This window comes from Marmota monax, unplaced genomic scaffold, assembly GCF_021218885.2.
Source record: "Marmota monax isolate L192 unplaced genomic scaffold, Marmota_monax_Labrador192_F-V1.1 WCK01_AAM20220418_F8-fsc00065, whole genome shotgun sequence".
Taxonomy (NCBI): domain Eukaryota; kingdom Metazoa; phylum Chordata; class Mammalia; order Rodentia; family Sciuridae; genus Marmota; species Marmota monax.
The window spans coordinates 8,016,343-8,040,372 of record NW_026694038.1 but is presented as its reverse complement, the minus strand read 5'-3'; the positions used below and the strand labels follow the sequence as shown (position 1 = coordinate 8,040,372).

The following is a 24,030-nucleotide window of genomic DNA, read 5'->3' as shown; positions in this document are numbered from 1 at the left end:
ATATCTTCTTAAGTAATTTAACATTTCATCTTTTCAAACAGTAAGAGGCAAACCTTAAGCCAGTGCAGTAGCACATACCTGTAATCCCAGAGACTTTTGTTTCGTTTATAGTGCTGGCAATTGATATGCAGGGCCTTCTGCATATCAGGCAAGTACTCTACCACTGACCCATGTCTCCAGCTCCCAATTTCAGAGACTTGGGTGGCTAATGCAGAAGGGTCACAAGACTGAGACCGACCTCAGAAACTTAGGCCCCATCTCAAAAAAAAAAGAGAGCTGGGGGTGTATCTCAGAATAGAATTCCTGGGTTTAATTCCCAATACCAGAAAAACAACAAGAAAAAATAAACTTCATACTAGTCCAACTAACTATAAGTGCCATAGAATTATAATAGCTATGTTTTTTAAATACTAGAAGTTATTGTCATAGAAACATGAATGTGTCTTATAGTTTATGAGAAATAATGCCTAAAAAGAATCAGAACTAAATTTTAAAAGCAGAAAATAAGTCATTTTTACTTTAATATTCATTTTGGTCAAGTATTTTTAAATATCCTTCCCCTCATATCACCAACATCATATTGAAACAGTGTTTATAAGTAGTGAATAACTACCTTAAAGTCAGCAAAATCAATTTGCATTTCCTAATTGAAGAGTGTAGTATCTGCAGTACACTGATGATTTATGGGATTTTTTTTCCAGGTAAGTTACTTTGTTGGTATGTTTATATTTATAGGAATTACTTGGACTTTGCTCCATGAGATGGATTTCCAGAAATATATTTCGGTTAGACACGACTACATACTTCTTCCCGAAGATGCCCTCACCAACACCACTAGACTTCGCTGGTGGCAGCCTTTTGTGATCAGCAATGGAATTGTGGTCTCTGGAGTGGAGCGCGCTCAGTGGGCGCTAGACAACATTTTGATTGGTGGGGCAGAAATCAATCCGAGTCAATTGGTGGACACTTTTGATGATGGTAAGAAACAAGGCATCAAACAGTTTTCTCTGTGAGCAGTTTGTGTTCTTATGTCTTCATATGAGTCACTACATGAAAGGAACTTAGAAGAGAACCTAGCACATACTCCTGCTCAACAAATGTTCACTGTGGTTGTACCCAGTGGTTTATAAACATTTAGAGTTGACTGCTGGTTCACATGTCAGCTGATAATTTAATAAACCCTGCAAAAAGTAAAATGTCTTGCTTCAAATGTAATTTGGAATTATAATGCCCCAAAATAATTTTAGTTCCTTGAGTAATTTCTGTATCACATAGATACATATTGCAATGGCTTAAACAGTCTACCAAGAAGAGTTTTGTAATGATGCAAATTACCCAGAAAAGCAATTATGTTTTGAAAGTGGGGTAATCATTATATTAGTATTCAGTATTTTTTTCCTAAATTTGAGTCCTCACCTTGAATTTATATATATATTTAAGTAGTTAAATAAAATAAGTCCTAAGGAGTAAGCAAAATGTTACATCATAAACATGATCCAGCAATAAACCAAACAGTTCAAGAAAATAATATGCCGTATTGCTTCCAATTTGCCTTAACAGAAGGCACTTCCCATGAAGAAAACTGGAGTTTTTACCCTAATGCAGTAAGGACAGCAGGATTTTGTGGCAATCCATCCTTCCACCTCTACTGGCCAAATAAAAAGAAGGACAAGACTCACAATGCTCTCTCCTCCCGGGAACTCATTATACAACCAGGATACATGATGCAGTTTAAAGTAAGGGGAAGTGGCTCTTCAAAACAGAAGGGAGTGTTGTACTGGGGGATTGGGGGAGAATTTTTATTTGGACAGCTATAAGGAAATGATTGATTTCATTCATTAATAAAGACTCTCTTGTGAATGAAGGAGGTAATCTTTCACAAAGGTCTTTGCTCAAGTAAGATGATTTAAGCATAGACAGAATCTCTGAACATGTCGGGGAAGTAGCAAGAAGTATAACTGTAGTGTATCTCATAGATGTAATCTTGATTTCAGTTTCCCAGACCTTATAAATAAAAAGCTCAAATAAGCATCTCTGCCCACTTCTCGCTCTGAGACTCTCCTATGTTGCCCAGTTCTCTCCTTGTCTTTCCCCCACTCCATGCCTGTCATGTGTCTCAGATCATTTGCTTCTTGGTCCACCTTTTTTCAGTATATCCTTCAGTTTTCCCTTGTCTCTGACTTCACAAACCTGTACATGAGCTAATGGGAACAAGAGGGAACTTTCAAATATTTTTAGCTGCATATTTTATCTGTATATAGAGATAGAAGGGAAGGCAGAACAGGTAATTCATAGAAAGAAAGAGTAATAGCAATTAATGTCTCTCCATTTCAAAACATACTACAAAAATGCAGTTTATAACTAGATAATTTAAGGACATCACTTATTCGAATTCCCTTATTTAAAAATATTTTGCTACAGTGATGATTAATAGTAAGAATCTTTATTAGCAGAAATAAAAATGCATGCACCAGGCACAGTGGCGCATGCCTATAATCCCAGCAGCTCAGGAAGCTGAGGCAGGTGGATTGCGAGTTCAAAGCCAACCTTAGTACAAAGTGAGGCGCTAAGCAACTCAGTGAGATCCTGTCTCTAAATAATTCACAAAAACAGCACTACAAACAGGTCTGTGGACCTGGCTTAGAGGTCAAGTGCCCCTGAGTTCAATCCCTGATACCAAAAAAAAAAGCATTTGCTTTTTGCCTTGGCACTGTTAAACTCTCCTTCAGAGACTAGAAGGTGAGGCAAGCTCCCCAATGCCTCTGCTCCCTCAGGACTATTAGCTTTAGTGGCATGAAGGTTGTCCAAGGTCATATCTAGAGTTACACCACCCCTACTTCCAGGATGTTCCTTAAGAGTGAAAGTTTGTCTTCAGCCAGTCCCACACTGTGGCCCATATCAAAGGCATCACATTTGATTGAGTTGACAGGGACTTCTCTTTTGGAGCTTCTGTCAATCCAAAACTGAAGGAGACTTGTAATTTTTGTCTCTAACCCAAGTCAATTTGTTTAAAAGAAAGTTTGTCCCCAGAAATAGTTAAATATCACTGTATCTTTCAAAAACTGCATCCCTCAGTGGGCTGGGGATGTAGCTCAGTGGTGGTGGAGTGCATGCATGAGGCTGCAGTTTCCATCCCCAGCACTACAAAAGAGAGACACAGAGAGGGAGAGAAATAAACCCTGTATTCTTCAAAGTTACCATAGACTTTCTATGCTGCATCCCATAGCTCTCCTCCATTCCTCTCCTCTGAACCATTTGACACTATTGTCCTCACCTCTCCAAACTGTGGAAATCTCTTTCTCCTTGGCTTCACTGCTGGTTATCTTATCTCTACTTTTTTTTTTTTTTTTTTTTTTTTTGGATACCAGAGATTGAACCCAAGGGTGCTTAACAACTAAGTCACATCCCCAGTGCATTTTATGTTTTATTTTGAGACGAACTCTCACTAAGCTGCCTAGGGCCTCTCTAAGTTGCTAAGGCTGGCTTTGAACTTGTGATTCTCCTGCCTCAGTCTCCTGAGTTGAGTTGCTGGGATTACAGGAGTGTGCCACTGCACCCCGCTCTTTGAAATCTACTTCTGTCTCCTTTTTTGCTTTTCTTCCCTCGGCCCTCTAAATGCCAGCATTTCTCAATGCATCTCAGATTTCTTCTCTCTTCCATATACATTGGCACTGCTGGGAATTTTATCCATTCCTCTAGCTTCAAGTCTCATAATCTGAAGAAGTAGATCTCAAATCTGCATTATCTGACCTTGGCTCACTAACTATTAACTCAATATTTCTAATAGCATCTACATGTTTCTGCTTTTTCTAATTAGTACCTCAACTTAACATGTCTAACAGTCAACTTAATATCTCCCTTCCCCATACAACTCCTTTTTCTGATTTTTCTATTCTGTTGATGGCAGCACCTTTCACCTAGAAACTACCTTGAAATATTAGTCTTTGACTAGTCACTTTTCACAGTTAATCAATTCCTGTACCCTTCTAATTCTAATTTACAATATTCTTAGCTTCTGTGGAATCTACCGTTTGCACTCTCACCACTCCATTCTTGTCCTAAGTCCACTGTCCACTAAGTACTCTTTTTACACCCAACCTCTCTCCACTCCTGACTTTGACATCAAAGTGTGATTGACATTTACAGCTGAGTTCATCCGTCCACTCCTCATCGACCTTCAATGACTCTGCATTGTATACAAAATTAAGATCAAATACCTTACATTACAACTCATGTTCTTCCAAATTCAACTGATCTTTCTAACCTTGTCTCCCAACATCCCACATACTCTCTACTTAGGTCCAAACACACTATGTGCTGTGATCTACACTTCTGTGTCTGCTAACACTCATTCTTCCACCCAAATATCTTTCTCCTATCTCTATCTTTTAGACTCTTCCCATTCTTCAAGGGGCAGCTCACATGCACTCTATTCAATAAACTATTTTCTAATCCATCTAATCAAATACAATTTTTCCTTCCTATGAAGTACCACAGCATTTTACTTATATCCTTTATGATTCCTATTACCATGTTTTTTACTCTCCCTTTGAATTCAGAGTTGTTTTACTCAGGAGTGTATAGTTTTTAGTACTCATCTTCCCTAATATTGGCACTGAAATAGGATTTAATGATTAAATAGATTATTAGGACTTAAATTTGAATCACCAAATTTTTATAGCATTTATGCATTATTAATGATTCAACCACTTGATTTCACATCATCTAGGAAGATTTTATTCTTATGGAAAAGGAAAAATCCCTAAGAATGAATATTAGTAATTAAAAATTTCTACTTTGAATCCAAATAAATATTTAACAGTAGCATCAACAAAATTAGGATACCAGTGAAAATGTTTCAAAGTAGTAATGTTTTTAATTTTTTCCATAAATTCTAACATTACTTTCTTTTTAGCCAAATTGACATGTTACACTAATCAAGTTAGTTAAAATAGTTCCTTATAAAGTCTTAAATTCCTGTCTTAATGGAAAACTGCATATCTTTAACAGAACTCAAAAAAATGAACCCTCTATGTCCTGGCAGCTGCTCTATAAAACCATCTCTGAATATTTTTTGCCTATCAGAATTGTGATGGAGAGAGATGGGATTTCTAATTAATGATATTAGATATTATTTAGTCTTGCCTGTATATTGACTCTTTGTGTTTGCTTTAGATTGTAGTGGGTTGTGAAGCCACTTCCTGTGGTGACCTCCATTCTGTGATGTTGGAATACACAAAGGATGCAAGGTTAGTCAAAGTAATGTTAAATATTTTCCAAATTTAAATACACAATTCAAATGCTTATCGACTTTTAAAGCAGCTGCTTACAGTGAAGGAATCTTATGTATTAAAATGGATGATTCATATGTATTTTCATACAGATTTCCTTTCTATAAAATTTACACATCTTCAAATTTTCTCTTCAAACCAAGAAAATCAACAGCCAAGAAACTTTATATTTTAAAATTAGTAGGACACTAAATTTTTTTCTCAGAGTAGAACTGTTTTATTCATGTTGGTCATTTTCAATCAACCTTAAGAAAATTTTTAACCAATAAATGATCTACATATGCTTCAGTGAAAGTCACATCTCCTAAAACATATTAGCATTTGTGAATAAAAGTCTGATATAGTCCATTTTACCTTGTGACTAGATCTTATTGTCATGCATGCTATTATTTTATTCTGTTATTTGTGAATATATCCGCATAGTTTTGAAGTTCAGAATATTTCTTATGAGAAATTATTTTCAATTTTTCTTTTTGTGATCTCTAATCATAAATGTTTATGAAACAGGAAGCTTCACATTAATGTGAAGGTAATCCAAAGCATTACCTTCGCATTCAATTAGTTATAAAATTCTCTTATGACTTGCCTAATGCAACTCTTCTGCTTTCTGCAGGTCTGATTCCTGGCAGCTGGTTCAGACCCAATGCCTTCCTTCCTCTTCAAATAGCATTGGCTGTTCCCCTTTCCAGTTCCATGAAGCCACCATCTACAATGCTGTCAACAGCTCCAGCTGGAAGAGGATCACCATCCAGCTGCCCGACCATGTCTCCTCCAGGTAGGTTGCATGTGAAGTTTTGCCTAGTGGAACTCTCTGGCCATCTCTATAGAGTTCATGATAAAGAGAGGCCTTAGTTTTAGTTTTAGCCCTAGGACCCTCTCCTGTTTTCCTACGCTCTTCTTGCCTACCCATGCCCCCAAATAGCAACTGTATGTCCCAGGAAAAAATAAGAAATTATATCTTGTTTGTAAATTATTCATAGATCTCAGATTTCCTTTCAACTATATACCATGCATGTGCCAAACTTATTCAGGCCCTGAATGCCAGACCCTAAACAAAGACTGGAGTTGGCACCAATTCTGCCCCAATGCTCTGCTCTCACAAGACTGTGCTTCTCATCCAGACAGGAGTACCCCCTGGGGTATATGACTGCCAGGTTGCCCAGAGCTGAAAATAAATACAGTGCTGTGCAATCTCTATAGAGCAGCATGCATTTTACTCAAAGATTTGGAAAAGGGTACACCTCCAAAGGAACAAGCAGACACCAAAGTATTATGGAATAGAATAGAAAATTCACATAAAATTTTCAGGAAGACAAAAGCTTCCAGAAAGGCATTTTGGAATATGTTCCCTGAGTCTGAGGGGTACACGTTCACTTACCTCTATCTTTGGGGGACTTCCGAAGTTTGGGAAGCCCTTTTCTCAGGTCCCCTTTCCTAGAGGCAGAGGTTGGGCGCAGCCATGGGAAATATCAGCTTACTGATGACTCTCTCCTGTTCTCTCTGGGTCTCTTCAGTGCGACACAGTTCCGCTGGATCCAGAAAGGGGAAGAAATTGAGAAGCAAAGCTGGGCCATTGACCATGTGTACATTGGAGAGGCTTGCCCCAAGCTCTGCAGTGGACACGGATACTGTACCACTGGCGCCATCTGCATCTGTGATGAGAGTTTCCAAGGTGTGAACCCTGGGCCTTGTTGTTTCAGAACACCAGGAGGTCTCCTTGTCTTAACATGTGTACAGGAGCCCATTAGGAAATGCATAGGAACTCCAGGCTGAGGAGGTCTCCTTGAACACAAAATTATTTATCTTTGGAATTAATTTCCAAGAATAGTTTTATGTTTTCTTCATGGAAGTTTTTTTCTTTTTTCTTTTTTCTTTTTTCTTTTTTGCAATACAGAATGAAATCCACTCAGGATATTCTATAAGTTTATAAGTGAATATGAATCCAAATAAATCTACTCAAGATATTCTGTAGTATTTTACATTTCCTATCTTTCATATAACTTCCTGCCCCACCCATACCCCCAACACTGAATTCCACTTCTTGGCCTCTCTCCTTCCTGGCCTAGCTGCCCAACCCTAAATACTTTGTCAATGGCTATTTTCTACGATGCACTTGTCTATATCCACCCTTCCTCAGCCTCTTCCAATAGCAGCTGCCACTGTCCTCCCAAGAAGTAGCTGATAACTCAAGATGCTGTGCTGCCTAGGTCACTTTGTCACTCAAAATAACCTTCATGACTCAAAGACATCCATTCCTTTTCTCTGCATCAGTTTCTAGAGGCCAAGTGTGTATTTGGAATAGTGTCTACTCAGAACCTCACATCACAGGAAAATTTTTGTCAGGTTATTAGGAAGCTTATAACCCTGCTTTCCTTAAATCCAATATTTTTAACAGATCATTACAGAGTTCACCTTACACAATTACCATTATATCCTAATAGCCTAATACCTGCCATATAGCAAGTTAATCCTCTGAATTAATCCATACACTCTCTTATGCTTTATTGTTGACATAATATATACCCATCCCATTTTCCAGAGTCATTTAATATTTATGACATCTGCACATGTTTCCTATCATGAAAATAATTATACCCACTTAATAGGTAAAGGAACTGAGACTCAGGGAAGTTAAGTGACTAGCCAGACATCACACAGCTAGTAACAGCTGGAGAGAAGACAGTATGGGGTGGTATTTTCCAGTCAACTTTGTTAAGTTCTCATAGATGAGAGATTTCTCCAAAGAGGATCAGAATTATACAACTTTCTCTAGGCATACAAGGTTAAAATCCATATATTTGAATTTCATAGTAGGATATATTTTGATTTCTTGGTTGATGCTATTTCCTTGCCTCCAGATGAAGTGGCTATGATTAATGTAGACTGCTGCACATCTCTGATGTTAGAAATTACTTAGCCATCTCCTTTCTCCTGTTATCATTGCCACTGAGACCAGCTGGGTCCATCTGTGCATTAGCTAAAGAATTTTAACTTCAGGCAAATTAATGAATCAAATGTCCTCACAAAAAGTCCCAGATGTCTGGAATTTGCTCTCCCCATAAACCAACACTACTTAGCCTTTTGATTTTGAACTTTGGTGGACATTTAGAAAAGATGTACTGTTCGAATCACCTTGCTAACATAGGGTCTTACTTAAATGATAATATTTCAGCTCAGTGTTCTTTGACAGATAACTCCAGTTTATTCAGTATTTGTTTATTTATCCCAGAATTATTATTGAATATCTTAAATGAGCTAAGTATTGTGCTAGGTGCAATGAATTAAGATACAGACTCTGCACTAAGGAATGTAGAGCTGGAAGGAGATCAAGAACATGACTTATTTCTACAAAATCATGCTGGGAAAAAAAGAAATTAGATTGGCCTCTCATGCCAGGTCAAACTCCCTACTGAGACTTATCATTTGTAAACAAGCAAGGCCTGGCCAGATGCTGTGGTATTTCAATAACAGATGCACACAAGCATTAACTACATTGGCACCTACATATTTTAATGAATATTATCTCAAAAATAATGGATGTTTTTCAACAACAAAAAAATAATTATTTCTAGGAGTCTGTGTCTACTTGGTATTTTGCCATTCTTTTTTTTTTTCTTTCTTTTAATGGTGGCACTGGGATTGAACCTAGGGCATTCCACATGTCAGGCAAATGCTTTACCACTGAACCTCAGGCCCCAGGCCCTTGCCATTTTTGCAGTAACAATGGCTCAAATCTAAAACTGAATACTTATTCTCTGATGATTCTGCTTGTTCCAGCCAATTCTGATTTCTATGATTATTCTTTTACCCGTAGGTGATGATTGCTCTGTTTTCAGTCACGATCTTCCTAGTTACATTAAAGATAATTTTGAATCAGCAAGAGTCACTGAGGCAAACTGGGAGACCATTCAAGGTGGCGTAATAGGAAGTGGTTGTGGGCAACTGGCACCCTATGCCCATGGAGACTCACTCTATTTTAATGGCTGTCAGATAAGGCAAGCTGCTACCAAACCTCTGGATCTCACTCGAGCAAGGTAACCAAACCCCTGTGTTGTAGTCCAGACGCTGTTAGCTTTGATCTTGAACTTTAAGAAACAGATGTCACCAAATAGTGGAAACCTAAATACTATTCGAATTTGGTGCAAGGAAGCATTATAAGTTTTACCAACTTAGAATAATTTTGCTTAAATTTATTGTAGAATTGTTGTATACTTCTTCATGCATATTGGCTGAGTAGTTGTAACATGGACACATATTGGGAGAAATATCCAAATATAAAAAATCGGCTAGGAAATCCTTATAGATAACTTAATGTTGACCACAGGCAAGAATGTAAAATAAATGTGTTTATGAATATTTTAGGAATGAAGACTTATACCTCTATTTAGCTTAAATTCAGTAAATAGTAATGGTGAATAAATGGATGAGATCATTAATACTTCACATGCTCTATAGGAATTGGAGATTAGTATAGAATCAAATAGACAGAAATCCTCCAAATGGACTAGGAAAGTAACAAAGAAAAGGAGACCCCAGAAGGTCGAATTTCTTTCTCTACCTGCTCTTCCCATCCATTCTGCCTTAGCCAGAATAGTCACAGTTTTTCATCTATGTAATTCAAGAAAATATTCCAAGACTTTAGAAATGTTACTGAGTACTGGACTGGAATATTCCCTGAATGCTGATGAGTTTTCAGGAGCTATGAGGACATTTGAGATTTAGACATTTGACCAATGAGGTAGATGTTCGCTTTATAAAATATTAGGAATGTATATTCAGAGGCAGAAAAGCAGGTTTAGTAGTCCTTTATATGGTAAACAATGAAAACAGTATGGATCCCTGTATAATAACCATGGAGATTCTAAAAGTTGTATCCACCATAGGGATGGTGGATAGATGCACGAGACTGTTAATATAAACCACTCATTTCCATTTTTTCCTACCAAAATGATATAGTTAGTCTAGAGACACCTGATGTCTTCCTTGACTCTATATATGAACAGCTGCACCAAAGCACTTGGTTAACAGTTACACAACATGTGGTAGAAGTAACTTTATTTTAACTTAATTTATGCAAATGTAAGTTTTAAGAAGGTTCTTTATGTGACCATATACTCTAAATAGGGCCATTCTGTAAATCACTAGGAATCTTCTGAGGATATATTTCCTCTATTTAAAACTGTGTCTTCTAAGTGCAAGAATGCCTATGAAAAGCAAGAAGATGAGTGGGACAGAGCAGATGTGAGCCAGAGCCTGCATGTTCCAAGTTTTCCTCATCTCTGACATCCAGACAACCTTCTCTAAAATAGACATGATGATTTATCTTTGTCCAGATGCTCTTCTACTTGGAGCTATTTGTAAAAAGCATATTGTATAAATATGGCAATTTTATTTCTTGCCTTCTCCATGTCCTCAGCTGCCCATTTGGTCCATGTTACAATTTGGAAAATAGAAGGTGTTTCAGGTGAAATACTCTAAAAAGATTTCCAGCATCATAAAAAGAAGATCCATCTTGGAAAGTCAAAATTGTTTTCTTTTTTGTAGAAAAGCAGCCTTCTGAGTTATTTTTCACAATTCTAATATAAAAGATAACATAAATAAATTGTATGACTAATATGATTTATTCATATCTATTTTTACTTGATATTCATCCCTTGGCATCATGGAAAATTAGTTCCAGGATTACCCACAGTTACAGAAACCCATGGATGCTCAAGTCATATAAAATGATGTCGGGGGGCTGGGGTTATGGCATGTGTGAGGCACTGGGTTTGATTCTCAGCACCACATATAAATAAATAAATAAAATAAACGTCCATCAACAACTAAAAAAATTATTTTTAAATGATGTAGTATTTGGTTATAACCTATACTAGTTTTTTTTTTCTTTCTTTCTTTCTTTTTTTTTTTTTTTTTTGGTACTGAGGAATAAACCCAGGGGTGCTTTACCACTGAGCCACATCCCTAGTCATTTTTTTGTTTTGTTTTGTTTTGTTTTTGGAGGGGAGAGTAACCAGGGATTGAATTCAGGGGCATTCAACCACTGAGCCACATCCCCAGCCCTATTTTGTGTTTTATTTAGAGACAGGGTTGCTGAGTACCTCATTTTTGCTGAGGTTGGCCTTGAACTCATGATCTTCCTGCCTCAGCCTCCTAAGCCACTGGGATTACAGGCATGTGCCACAGCACCCAGCTGGACATCATCTATTCTTACCCTCCTATATATTTTAAATCATTTCTAGATCATTTATAATACTAAATGCAACATAAATGTTTTATAAACAGCATCTGTACTATCTTGCTTGGATAATAATAAGAAGACACATTCAATACAGATGTAATTTTTTTCCATATTTTCTGTCTGTAATTAGTTGAATCCACAGGTGCCAAATCTACAGATACAGAGAGCTGATTTTGTGAACTTTAATAAAATGATTAAGAAAGTATCTCTCCTTTGATACATCCTGACTTTTGTTTTAATACAATTTCTACTGTGTTTTTCAGCAAAATTATGTTTGTTCTACAAATTGGGAGCACATCCCAGACAGACAGCTGCAACAGTGACCTGAGTGGCCCCCATGCCGTGGACAAGGCAGTGCTGCTGCAGTATAGCGTCAACAACGGCATCACCTGGCATGTCATCGCTCAGCACCAGCCAAAGGACTTCACACAAGCTCAGAGGGTGTCTTACAACGTTCCCCTGTAAGCAGCCTGGTTAGAAATGCATGGTCTCTCTCCTGCTCCCAGAGAATCACAGAGTGTGAGGTGGAGGTTGGGTGAAGTTACTGGACCAGTACCACAAAACTAGGCAGTGCAGAATCAAGACTAATGCAGATCTCCAAAGGTTATGTTACTACCATCTGTTAGGATAGGAAGCAAGGAAGAAGGGCAAGAGGGAATAGAAAATATCAACTCATACAAAGGCACTTTTTGCATACTTCCCTTTCTTTAAACAGTATTTCTGTTCCTTGGGAAACAGAATTTTTATTTTCTGCTAGGTATGCTAATTTGAAAATTTACTGAGCATAGACGGTCATATCAGTTTTGCTTAGCATTGTTCACCCACTTCCAGCACAGTGCCTGTCACATGGAGTATTTCATGTTTGTTATCAAATGTGTTGCTATTCCTGGAGCAAGGGAAAAGAGGAAGAGACGTGGAAAAGAAGTACTCCTCATTGAGTGGCTAATAAAATGCTACTTAGAAGAGCACTGACCTAAGCAAATTCCATGCCCAAAGTTGTATTGATTCAACCTATTACAATATCTAAAGTGGGCAAGTTACATCCCAGAAAGTTCTGTTTGCTGGTGTTCAACCTCTTTTTCCTTCTATCTGTGACCCAGGGAGGCACGGATGAAAGGAGTCCTACTGCGCTGGTGGCAACCACGCCACAATGGAACAGGTCATGATCAGTGGGCTTTGGACCATGTGGAGGTCGTCCTGTGAGTATCTGATACATGGCATCCTGTGTCCATTTGAGAAAGGTTTGAAACTCCTTTGATCTGGCATGCTCCCTTGATTCAGTAAGAAATGTTCCTGATAAGAAGGTTCCCACAGGACCACTTTGGCTTACACTCTTCAGCAACTGCAAGCTATAGCTCAAGTCGACAGTGAAATAACAAAGCCCTGAATATATCTTAATGTACCTTAGAAAAAAAATCTTCAGTAAGTAAAACATTTATTTAAGGATTGACATCAGTGGTTAAATTGGATAAAACAAGTCTCCAGGTAAACGGGAAACAATATCTTATGCCAGATCTGGGTTGCCTTATAAAATAGAATGATACCCTAAAAGTGAAGGATCTGTACTGGTCTATATACAGAGTGTTGGTGGCCAACATGCCCAATTACAGCCTCCTATCTTAGCCCCAGATGCCCGAGGCATTCTCCATTTAATGGCATGACTGCATCTAGAATACAGAATCTGTGGTTTCCAATCCCCACTGACCAATACCAGCACCCAATGGGCTAAGGGTGTCCCCGCTGGTTTCTCCCATGAAATAGGGCTGTCACTACTTTCCCCTGGCCGGGTTGACTATTCATTCCCTCGCAGAGAGATGACTTGCTTTTTCTCTAACAATCTAGTTCCTGTAGAACTGGAATGCTTATGTCTCGACGGGTTCGAACTGATGGCACCAAGTGGTTGGCAAGGAGAGGCGAATCTTCTCGGTAGATAGGTTCAAATGTTCATTCTGTTTACCAAATCCAAAGTGAAATCAGTCTTGTGGCTGATTTCAGTCATTTTGAAAGCAAATTTAAATGATTGATTGGTAGGAAAACTACCAGATTTGTTTTCTTTCGATCATAGCCATGAGCTGAATTCTTCAGTCTTGAGCTAGCCCTGTCTTAGTTCTCACTGAGGCACCTGCTTGCATGGCATCCATATCAACCCCAACTCCAAGAGCAATCCGGTCCCTACACAAGCCCCCACTGTGCGCTCTGCTGCTTTTGGACAACTTGCTGGGCTCTGCCTCCACAAGACAAAGTTGAAGTTTAAAGGAACAGTCCAGACTCTTTCGAATCTAAACATGAGGCTGATGTTTTACTTAGCTATTGATTTCCACAGATACATTATTCCAGGAAAATAAAATAACTTGGGCTTAACATGAATATACATAGAGTGAGCCCCTAGAGAGATGTCCTCATAGATCAAAATTCAACCCTCAAGTTGTGTTGCCCTGGCTACTTTCCTTACAGAGCAGTGATTCTCAGTCTGATTGAATGTCAGAATCACTTGGGAAGTTTCTGAAAGCATCAAGAAATGTCATAATGTCCAGGCCCATCCCTGTGGATGGTTTAAATTGATCTGAGCATCAATCAGTTTTAAAAACACCTCAGGTGATTCCAATAAATTGATTCAGACTCAAATTAGAGTCAATAACCACTCTTATCTCTCAGATTTCCTGCCAAGAAAGTTTGCATTAATGGAGTTTCCTGTGCCTGACAATTCCTGTGGAAACTTCAAAACTTGTCAGTCCTCAGAAGAAAGCAGGATGCTAATTCTACCCTTGATAGACATAAAAATCCTCAGCATATCATACATTTGAGTAGATTTCTTCTCCCACCCAGACAAGCAATTAGAGTTACCTACTTTGGATTTTGGAGACATATCATCACTTCCCTTGGACTAAAATTGAAGAGCAGAAGTACAGACTTCCCTGACATTCAGTAACACAACCCCTCCATAACCTAGAAACAGAGCTTGTTCTCTGCTGCCTATTGACATGCTGCCTCAGAGACTTTCAGAATCCCAGCAGGAAGCCTCACATAGCCCCCAAGAGAACCTTCCAAAATACCTAGTGTTGCTATTAATTTGTATAAGCAACTACCAGCATCACAATACTATTATAAAAATGAAGTTCAGAAACTCTTAGTGTTTCTGGTATTATTCTGAGACTACAATATGTATTGTATCACTTCATTTTATTACTTTGAAGAACTTATCACATACCTGTACTTGTCATTATCTCACTCTCTCAGGGCACTAAAATGTTCCAAATGAGAAAAGGCCATCACCACATATACTTGGTATCAACGGTTGTTTTATTCCAAGTCTTCTTTCAGTGAGTCACCTAGAGATTATAACTTCACAAATATTGCCAAACACTTTTTGTGTACATATTTTATATACATAAAACCAAATGCTCTCTCTTCAATGATATTTCAAACATTTATTAAAATTATAGAAGTAACCTTATTTTCCTTCTTTTCCCCACAAAGCTGAATTCAAAAATGAGTTATTTTTGAAAAATATAATCTTAAAGTATATTTTAAGACCTGTTTTTGATGTTTTGTTCTGCTGTCAGTATTCAACATTTCTAGCTACTATACCCTTTCAAAGTACTTCTTTAAGAGTCACAAAAACTTTTAAGCATTCATTAATATGCACTTGGTAGCTCTTCAGCATGATGTATTTATTTAATGAACATAAAATAGTTGTAGAGGAATCAGAAAAAGTAACATATAATAATGTCCCAGAGTGTCTTTCAATCATGTGAGGCGCAAAGAAGCTAGCCAAGGTTTGTGTCATGATTCACAAATATTGCTAATTATAACTTTCCTATGGAAGATGCATATTTTAAAGTAGACAAGTAGAATACTCCCATAAAACCATATTAATTGAGAATATTTTCTCACTTAACAACATGTCTAAAGCAGAATATTTAGTTATATGAGCTGGTAATGTTTGCTCCTCAGGTGCGGAGTGAAGGAGAAACCTGAGGCACACATCTTCAGAGACACAAGCCCTACCTAAATGAATGCTACAAATAGGGCTATTAATATGTTTTTGCAACTAATGGTTGGGGGCATACATTTCACTTACAAATTTTTAAGAATGTATTTTCTAAATGAAGATTGGCCTTACTCTAGCTTTATTATCATAGTTTCGCTTTTTGTGCATGTGCACCAAGGACACATGCTAAAAACCCCTAGAAAGAGAAACTGTGTTCACGCATGGTATCTTACCTTGAATTTAATGTCCATACTGCCCACATTAATCAAAAGGACTGATGAGGTTTGTTAAGAACAAATTCAGCACTTTTGAAAATATTTCAAGATTTTGAAGTGCATCCTAAATGAACAGGATACATGACATATTTTGAATTCACTAATTTAATTCTCAAAGACTACATGTGAAAAGATTTGAGTTCCATAAATATGGATACACAGAACGACCAGCCCTATACCATAAAGATAAAAACCACCATTTCAGCATTTAACAAAGTCTCTTATGCTTGTTTGAGAGTGTAATCTTCCCACTCTCATGATGTTTTCCAGTAAAACATACATATGAAAAGTGCTTCGTGATGATTAGCCCCTGCTAATCTGCCATGTAGCAGATAAACTGAATTGACAGATCATTTTTTTTCCAGCCTCACTAGCTTACAAAAACTCCTCATTCCCTAAAGTCTAAATGATGTAGCATAACATGATCATTGACAATCCAGTGTCAGAAACCTAATTTCTCTGAATTCATTTACTAGTGTAGAACATTTGTTTTTCAGTAAATGTTTGTTAATACATTTGGGCAGATCCCTCACAAGATCCATGCTGGTGGGGTTCTTCTTAGGATAGAAGAGAATTCCTTGTCTTAACCTTTTTGTTGGGCACTCATCCTTCTCTCCTAAGAATCTCCCTCACCCAACTATGCATTTCATTCACACATCACATCTCCTGTGTACATGTCTAAGTCACAACCTGTCATGTGTATAATGAAGTGGGCTGATTTTTGCATGTGTACCTTGAAAGCGAATCACTCAGTAAAAAGCTAGCATTTGTGAAATTATTTAATTAAAAGTGAATTATTATCACATTTACTGAGAATTGAGAACCAACATGTTGCTGTGGCCTTAAACACATTTATCAGATTTTAATATAAGTTCCATCATGACCATCCCCTCATGCTATTCATCATCAAGATACTGTCACGTTTTTTGGCACAAATGATTTATGGAGATGAGCATATTACATTTGTTGCAAAGCATATTTATCCTTTATTAAATTTGATTGTGTTATCTGATGTAGCGGACTTCTGCATTTTCAAAGCCCATTCCTTATTATAACCAGAAATTAGTATTTCCTAAAATATAAATAATTGAAAATCAGATAAAATTAATAGTGGTCATTAAACTATTGATTTAATATTTATACTTTATATGCAACATTTATGCCAAATGTAGTACTATGGCTACATGTACCTTGACATATGGTTATGAGCAAATATTGCATGTTGCATTACATTAAAAAGTTAAGTGTATGTATATATCGGGTATAGGAGAATAAGAAATAACTTGTTTAATTTTTATTTTCAAAAGAGATGAAAAATCCTATATTGCGTCTAAACCTGGTCAGACTTTTATGACTAATCACAGTGCTGCATGCATTGAAAGCCATTTTTTAACTTGTGTTATATTTCATTATTTGCTGTCATTGGTTTTCCACTAGAGTAAGGTAAGTCCTCCTCACTAAGTCTGGGGAACTGTTTACTCTTACTTTGATCAGTGTTACCAACGTTAACTGAGAAGTTTTGTAGAAGACCTTTGCAACTGAAAATAAAAATCTATGAAAACAGCTATTATAAATGACATTGGGATACAATGGAACATTTGAAACCTGTATCTGTGCAAATTCAAGAGATAGCCAAGTTGAGAGAAGTCTCTAACCTATACAATATGGGTACAACCACGGAGGCCAGAGTGCTCATTAGCATTCCTTCACTGGTCAGCAGATCTGTCTTAGTTTCTCCTCTGTGCCTGGCACTGTATGAAGTGTGCTTGAAGCTCACAGTTTACAAATTTGTTATGAGGAACGTGACAATAAAAGGTGTGTGTAGAAGATCTAGGAGTCCTGATTAAATGTCATATTTTTCAAAAGACCTATTAGGCTAGAGACACATGAAGGTGACTTGACTTTACAAGTCCATTCTTTTGTTTTGTTTTGTTTAATTTATTTTTTTTAATGTGGTGCTGAGGATTGAACCCAGTGCCTTACACATGCCAGGCAAGTGCTCTACCACTGAGCTATAGCCCCAGCCCCTTTAAAAGTCTATTCTAAGTTAATAAATAAATTAGCAGAGAGGAGTAGATTTATTCATGATATTTTATGAGTTCTAGATCCTGTCCTTAGATAAGACTGGCTACCTTTAATATATACTTAAACTTGTCCACTAGTTAAGATACTTTAAAACTTAAGAAAGAAAGTAAAATGGTTATCATTTCTTGAACATCTATATATGATATTGCAAATTTTCATTTAATCCTTACAACTCCCAGAGATATGCGTTATCAGATATTATTCTCATCTCCATTTAGCTAAGAAGAGAAACAGGAAGTCTTTAGTATATCTGGGGCATTTGGGCCTACACTTACTAATATGTAGTCTTCCCCAAAATGTGTGTTTGTCTTGAAATTCAAATGAATTTCCTCTATGCCAAGGACTAGTCTGAATGGCAGCTTCCATCTTACTCTCACCAATTGTTCTCTGAAAGATATGTCTAATAGTCCACTGGATTCTTATTTCTACATTCATCTAAATCATCATTTATTGAGCCAATTTTTGATGAAAAATGAGTTAATTACAGACCAGTAAAAATGCCTCAATTTCATGTCAAATTCTTCTATTTATCTCCATCTCTCCCATTTCCTTTAGAATCCATTAAAAAATCAGTAGAGGGCTGGGAATGTAGCTCAGTGGTAGAGCACTTGCCTAATATGCACAAGGCCCAATACCACACATGCACAAAAAAGAAAAAAAATCAGTTGAATTGTTTTCATAATAACAAATGAGCTAAGATTGTGGATCCAGTAGAGTAATGGTTCTAAAGAGAAGAGAGTCACTAGTTCTTCAAAGATCTTGCACCACCCATATTTCCCATGCAGAATCATAATTCCACATACCATGTAAGTCCCTAAACTCCTTCCACAACAATGGAAATCTAAATTGTATTTTCAGGAATCCCTGATGTTTGTTTTCCCTTCTTTTAATGACTTATTCATAATGGTAGAATTTCTAAAGGGTCCTAGTTCTATCCCCACCAAAACAAATTGACATGTCAAGTGACATAACATGCTTTTGGCATGAGCACTACTGGCTTTCATTGAACTTATTTAAACATTACTTTCCCCTGTATGCAATAAAGAAATAAATCTTTAAAAATCCATTGCACCTATTATTATTGATGAGGTTATCTATAGCTACACATCTATATGTATCAAAAGCAAAAATAGACTCAGACAAACTTCACACAAAAAAATTGAGTGAATATTAGATTTTTAAACCTATTAAAAACTTTCCTAATATGCAGGCTTGCAAGTTAGACATTTTAGAAGATACAATAACTGCTTATAATCATACCAGTTTATTAAATAGTCCTAGATTTAGACAGCATTTTGTTCTAGCTCTTCATAATGCTTGATTTTAAAAGCCTTATGAACTGGAAGAAAAATCCACCTGACTAGATTCCAACCTAACTGGCTTGAGAGAGATTTATGTTTAACATCACCAAATAACCAGTTAATTTAAAGGATGCTTTAAAAGTCATTTTTTAATATGACCATTTAAACACTAGGCATCTAAAACAAGCACATTATTGAGTGCACTTTAACATTCTCAGGAATCCAAAGATATGGTCATCATACATAAACTTATCCAAAATTAAAGAGTGTCCAATGAATCAATGTGCCTCCTGAATTAGCTATAAACTTCCACCTGGGCTAATTTGCAGGGTATTAAAGATCTGAAATTTGCTAATATTTATATTCTGACACATAAGGATGGAAAATTTAAATCAGCTCCATAACAAGCCAATAATTACACAGCAAAGTTGCTTTAAAGCCATTAAACATACACCAACTTTTGTTTAAATTAAATGTTCCTTTGTTCCCATATACTGAGGTAGATTTTATGTCAATAATTGAATATCTTGAGTGTTCTATGTTTTTAGTTTTTAATGTGAAAACTAACAGTACCTTTTACTTAATGTAAAGTCTTTTAACTTTTTTCAGTACTTTATATCTTTAAACGTGTTTTCAACAAAATAATCTCATTGCTTTAACTTTGCAATTATTCCTTATAGTTAAAGAGTAATGATTTACGACAGGAATCCAATCAGTAAGTCACCAAAAGTTCAATAAACACACCTTGACCACCCAAGGGTCAGGCAGGAGGCTCAGTGCTGTGGGATGGGGTTGGGGGATCTGGGGGACAGGCAGAAGTTTAGACATGGGGAGAGCCAAGATATGAACATAAACTCCATTCAAAGAAGGAAATTAGTACTATGAGAGTTCAAAGTAGAAAAAAAAATTACTTCTGGAGGGGAGGGGTGAGCAATATAGAAAATGTGATACTTGACCAAGTAGAAATTGAAGATGTGAGCCTGTAATTCCAGTGGCTTGGGAAACTGAGGCAGGAGGGTCGCAAGTTTAAAGCCAGCCTCAGCAACTTAGCGAGGCCCTAAGTGACTTAATGAGACCCTGTCTCTAAATTAAAAATAAATAAATAAGGACTGGGGATGTGCCTCAGTGTTAGTTAAGCACCTCTGGGTTTAATCCCTGGTACAGGAAGGAAGGAACAAGGACCAAAGGAAGGGAAGGAAGAAATTAAAGATGTGATGTTGGAGGTGGTACCAGGAAGGAAGGAAGGAACAAAGGGAGGAATGAAGCAATTAAATGAAGATATGATGTTGGAGGTTGACTAGTGAGTCAGGTAGAAAAGACTTCTGACAAGTCTATGTAGGAAGCAAAGGGGAGAGAAAGCCTGAAAACATCTAGAGAACATGAGATATCTGGTTAAAGTGGCTTATATATCACTCCATCCACAAGAGAATTAGGAATGGTTTTTGAGCAAGGTGAAGCCATCATTCAGGGGAAAGTTTACTGAAAAGGGTGTGTCAAATCAATTGTATGTCTGTATAGGAGAACAGACACACAATTGTGTTATTAAATTGTTCTTTCCTAGCACTTCATGGTTTCTCTGTCAATGGAGTTTCGTTCATACGGGGAGAGAACCAAGATAAGGAGACTAGTTTAGGGGACCACTATAACAGCTTGGGGAAAGGCTATGAGGTGACCTAGGGTGCTGGCAGGAATAGATCAAAAACCAGTCCCAAGATTTTGTGAATAAAGAAGTAACCAGATAGTTTCTCCCGATGTGGATGAGTTCAATGCATCAGCTCCTTGTCCTTTTTTTTGGAACTCAGTTTTACAGAGGCAGCAGTTAGTACTTATAGCTGCTGATGAATAATGGACACATTTGTTGCATCTTCCAACGTGACATTGAAACTGATCAACTTAGGTGATGTATGGAATATCATGGGTAGTTAGGCCACCTGAAGACAAAACCTGAGGGTTTTTTCTTTTTCTTTAAAATGCCTGCAGAGTCTATTCTTTATTTCCATTTTATAGCATTTTTATAGTAAATCCAGGGTGGAAAGTGATTAGCACTTTATGTTATAAAATACATATATCAATTTCATGTCTATCTTTTAATCAGGTTTTTAACACAGATGTTATTACTTTTTAATTATACATGAAATTGAAATTATGTATTTTGCTTTGAGACAGTTTATTATAAATTTTCAAATGATCAAAGTTAACTATAAAATTCTCTTATTTTAAATTTTCCTATATTTTACAAGTGCTAGTATAATATCCCTAAGTATAATGCTGAGTAAAATAGACTAGGTAAAACAACATCATTTTACACCACACTAGTATATTATTAATGATTGACATTCCAGAAGATTACACTTCTCAGTGAAAAATTATCCTTTTCCTTTGCTTTCCCTAACTCAAATCCATGTCATGTCGATCTTTATGGTGAGATCGCCTCATATGACATTATCCCACTCTGCATGTGTTTTAAGTTTCCTTGTATTAAGGATGAAAGGCTTTGGGACCATGTAGTCAAGCGACTCAGTGAATATGGAAAATATTGATAGGCTCACACTCATAAACCACATATTGATGCGACATATAAATATGTTGTCATTCAGGTCAGTGTGTGAGTATGATTCTTTTCAGTGATGTTATAGATCATGATCTTTTTAAAAATGTGTTTTCCCTGCCAAAACCCTAGCAACATCACTCCCAGTACCATGCAGTTTCCTGCAGGCTTCTGATATTCATTTTGAGTATTTTTACCAGCCTCACACATAGTATGTATGTATCAATGTGTGTATGTAGGGAGAATACGTAAACATGTTTACAATTAGTTATATATTCAATTTCATCTCCTTTGTATTTTATGACCTCTTTTTAGCATAGTATCCGTTTCATAAATCCCTGTGTATAGAATACCACTACTATTGCTTACTGTTTGAGGAAGACAATGGAATCCAACATTCTAAGAGAAATGTACTTCCTCATTTTGCATCCAGGGACTGCATAAAGTAGGAATGTTCAACTGATTCATCCAACAAGTTTGCTTTTCTTTGTTTTGCTTTTTAAGCTTTAAGTGAAAATCTTTACTGGAGTGATCAAACTATTTTTCCTAATTGTTAAAGATATATGTAAATAAGGTCATGGGCCCAGCATGTACTTCCTCTAAAGTTCGTCAAATAGATGTTTTCAGGAAGAGCTCAAGAATAAAATTAAAATCCGAAAGTGTATGTCTGCTTTTGCTATAAATCAAGAAAAAAAAGACTTTTTTTTCTGATTCTTTTCTGGTTCTGAAAAGAAAGGGATTTCTTTAGGTCCAAGGGCAGTGGCTGTGGGTATCAGTCTTTAGTTCCTGTGTCCCTGGGTGGTAATGTCAGCATGACCTATGAATCCTGAGAGCTTTCAAATAGCAGGTAACTTAGGATCTAGAATAGATTGACATTCAATGATGGGACTTACATGCTCTTTCTCCTTTCCCTCCCTGCCTGTATCCATTCTCATTTCAACAGCACTCGCAAACAAAATTACATGATGAATTTTTCACGGCAACATGGGCTCAGGCACTTCTACAACAGAAGACGAAGGTCACTTAGGCGACACCCATGAAGAATCAAAAAGATTATTTTTCCTTCCAACATGTGACGTGTTGCTTTCCATTCCTTTAAACCTCTCACCACATCTGATATCAGGAAATATCTGTGAAGGACTTGGTGGTTAACAGAAAGCCCTTCTCCAGACCGAGTGTATACCACTTTCCCACACTGTGAACTAATGACAAGTGACTTATTTGCTCATAAGTAAATGTCTCCATGTTGATGTGTCCGTGAAAATTGTGATCTGTTGTAATATCAGTTACAGTGGCAGTATTGAAAATAAGAAATAGTTTAACTGAAAAAAAAGTTTAAGCACAAAAATTTAAGAGATTTTATGTTTAAAATGGCATTTAGCACAGTATTTAACATTCTTGGTCACAAAGCTATTTAAGTGGACTGTATTTCAGCTTTGTATCATGTTTTATATGATTAAATTATCATCGTTTGTCCTTTATGTATTCTCTTCTACAGTATAACACATTGAAACTGTATTTACGTGTTATGTTGCAATATTTTGCTGCTGAATTTTGATCTACTTATATTCTGCAGAAAGTTAATTGAAATACCTACTCAAGATAATAGTTGTAAAGATATTGTATCTCCTTTAATATACTCCTTAAAATGTACGTTGATCTAGCATTGTTTTGTGGATGAGAAAAATGCTTGACCTTGAGATATTTTCTACTTAAAAATTGTGTATGAAGACCCTGTCTCCCACAAAGGAATTCCCATTTCCTTGTCTACAGATTTCTTTTTTAAAAAGTGTTCTGTGGCTGATTTACTAACAGTAACTGCCATTTTGTGTCTGTGGTAACAAAGTGATTTGTAAAACAGTGGATGTTTTTTCATTGTGTTCTCTTCGTGGGTTGTTTTTCCTGCGGGTCATATTCACATCTTCTTTGGATGAAGTGCAACCAACACCAGCAAGATTATAATGGCCCCTGCCTGTATCCCTGACCTCTCTATTAGAATAACTGAAGGCTGCACTCCAGGGTGAGCCATGCTAAAAGCCCATGCTTAAATAAAAATTATGTCCAAAAGCCATTTGAAGTTCATTTGTCTTCATTCATTTTTAATTAAATTTCATGGAGGATTTGTAAGCCTGGTCAGGTTGATGCTGAAGTCAAGTATACATATGATGTTTTTGTTTCATCATTGGTCATAGCAATTATGCTTTTATTTTAGGCATTTTTTTTCTCTTATTCAGCTTTTTTTACTAACCACTCTGTAGCTACACTAAGAAAAGCCAATAAAGAATTCTGAAAATGACT

The 24,030-nt window shown here is 36.7% G+C and overlaps 1 protein-coding gene across 1 annotated transcript in view; it reads left to right on the top strand.

Moving 5' to 3' along the window:
* Reln (reelin) overlaps positions 1-23,803 on the top strand; it is a 473,157-nt gene extending 449,354 nt beyond the window's left edge. Inside the window, exons 56-64 of the mRNA XM_046464128.2 lie at positions 736-978; positions 1,561-1,736; positions 5,176-5,249; positions 5,905-6,066; positions 6,806-6,963; positions 9,106-9,325; positions 11,796-11,993; positions 12,633-12,731; positions 22,676-23,803. Coding sequence (XP_046320084.1) covers positions 736-978; positions 1,561-1,736; positions 5,176-5,249; positions 5,905-6,066; positions 6,806-6,963; positions 9,106-9,325; positions 11,796-11,993; positions 12,633-12,731; positions 22,676-22,772 — 1,427 coding nt within the window. The 3' untranslated portion in view covers positions 22,773-23,803. The remainder of the gene's footprint in view (positions 1-735; positions 979-1,560; positions 1,737-5,175; positions 5,250-5,904; positions 6,067-6,805; positions 6,964-9,105; positions 9,326-11,795; positions 11,994-12,632; positions 12,732-22,675) is intronic.
* The last annotated feature ends 227 nt before the right edge of the window (positions 23,804-24,030 follow it).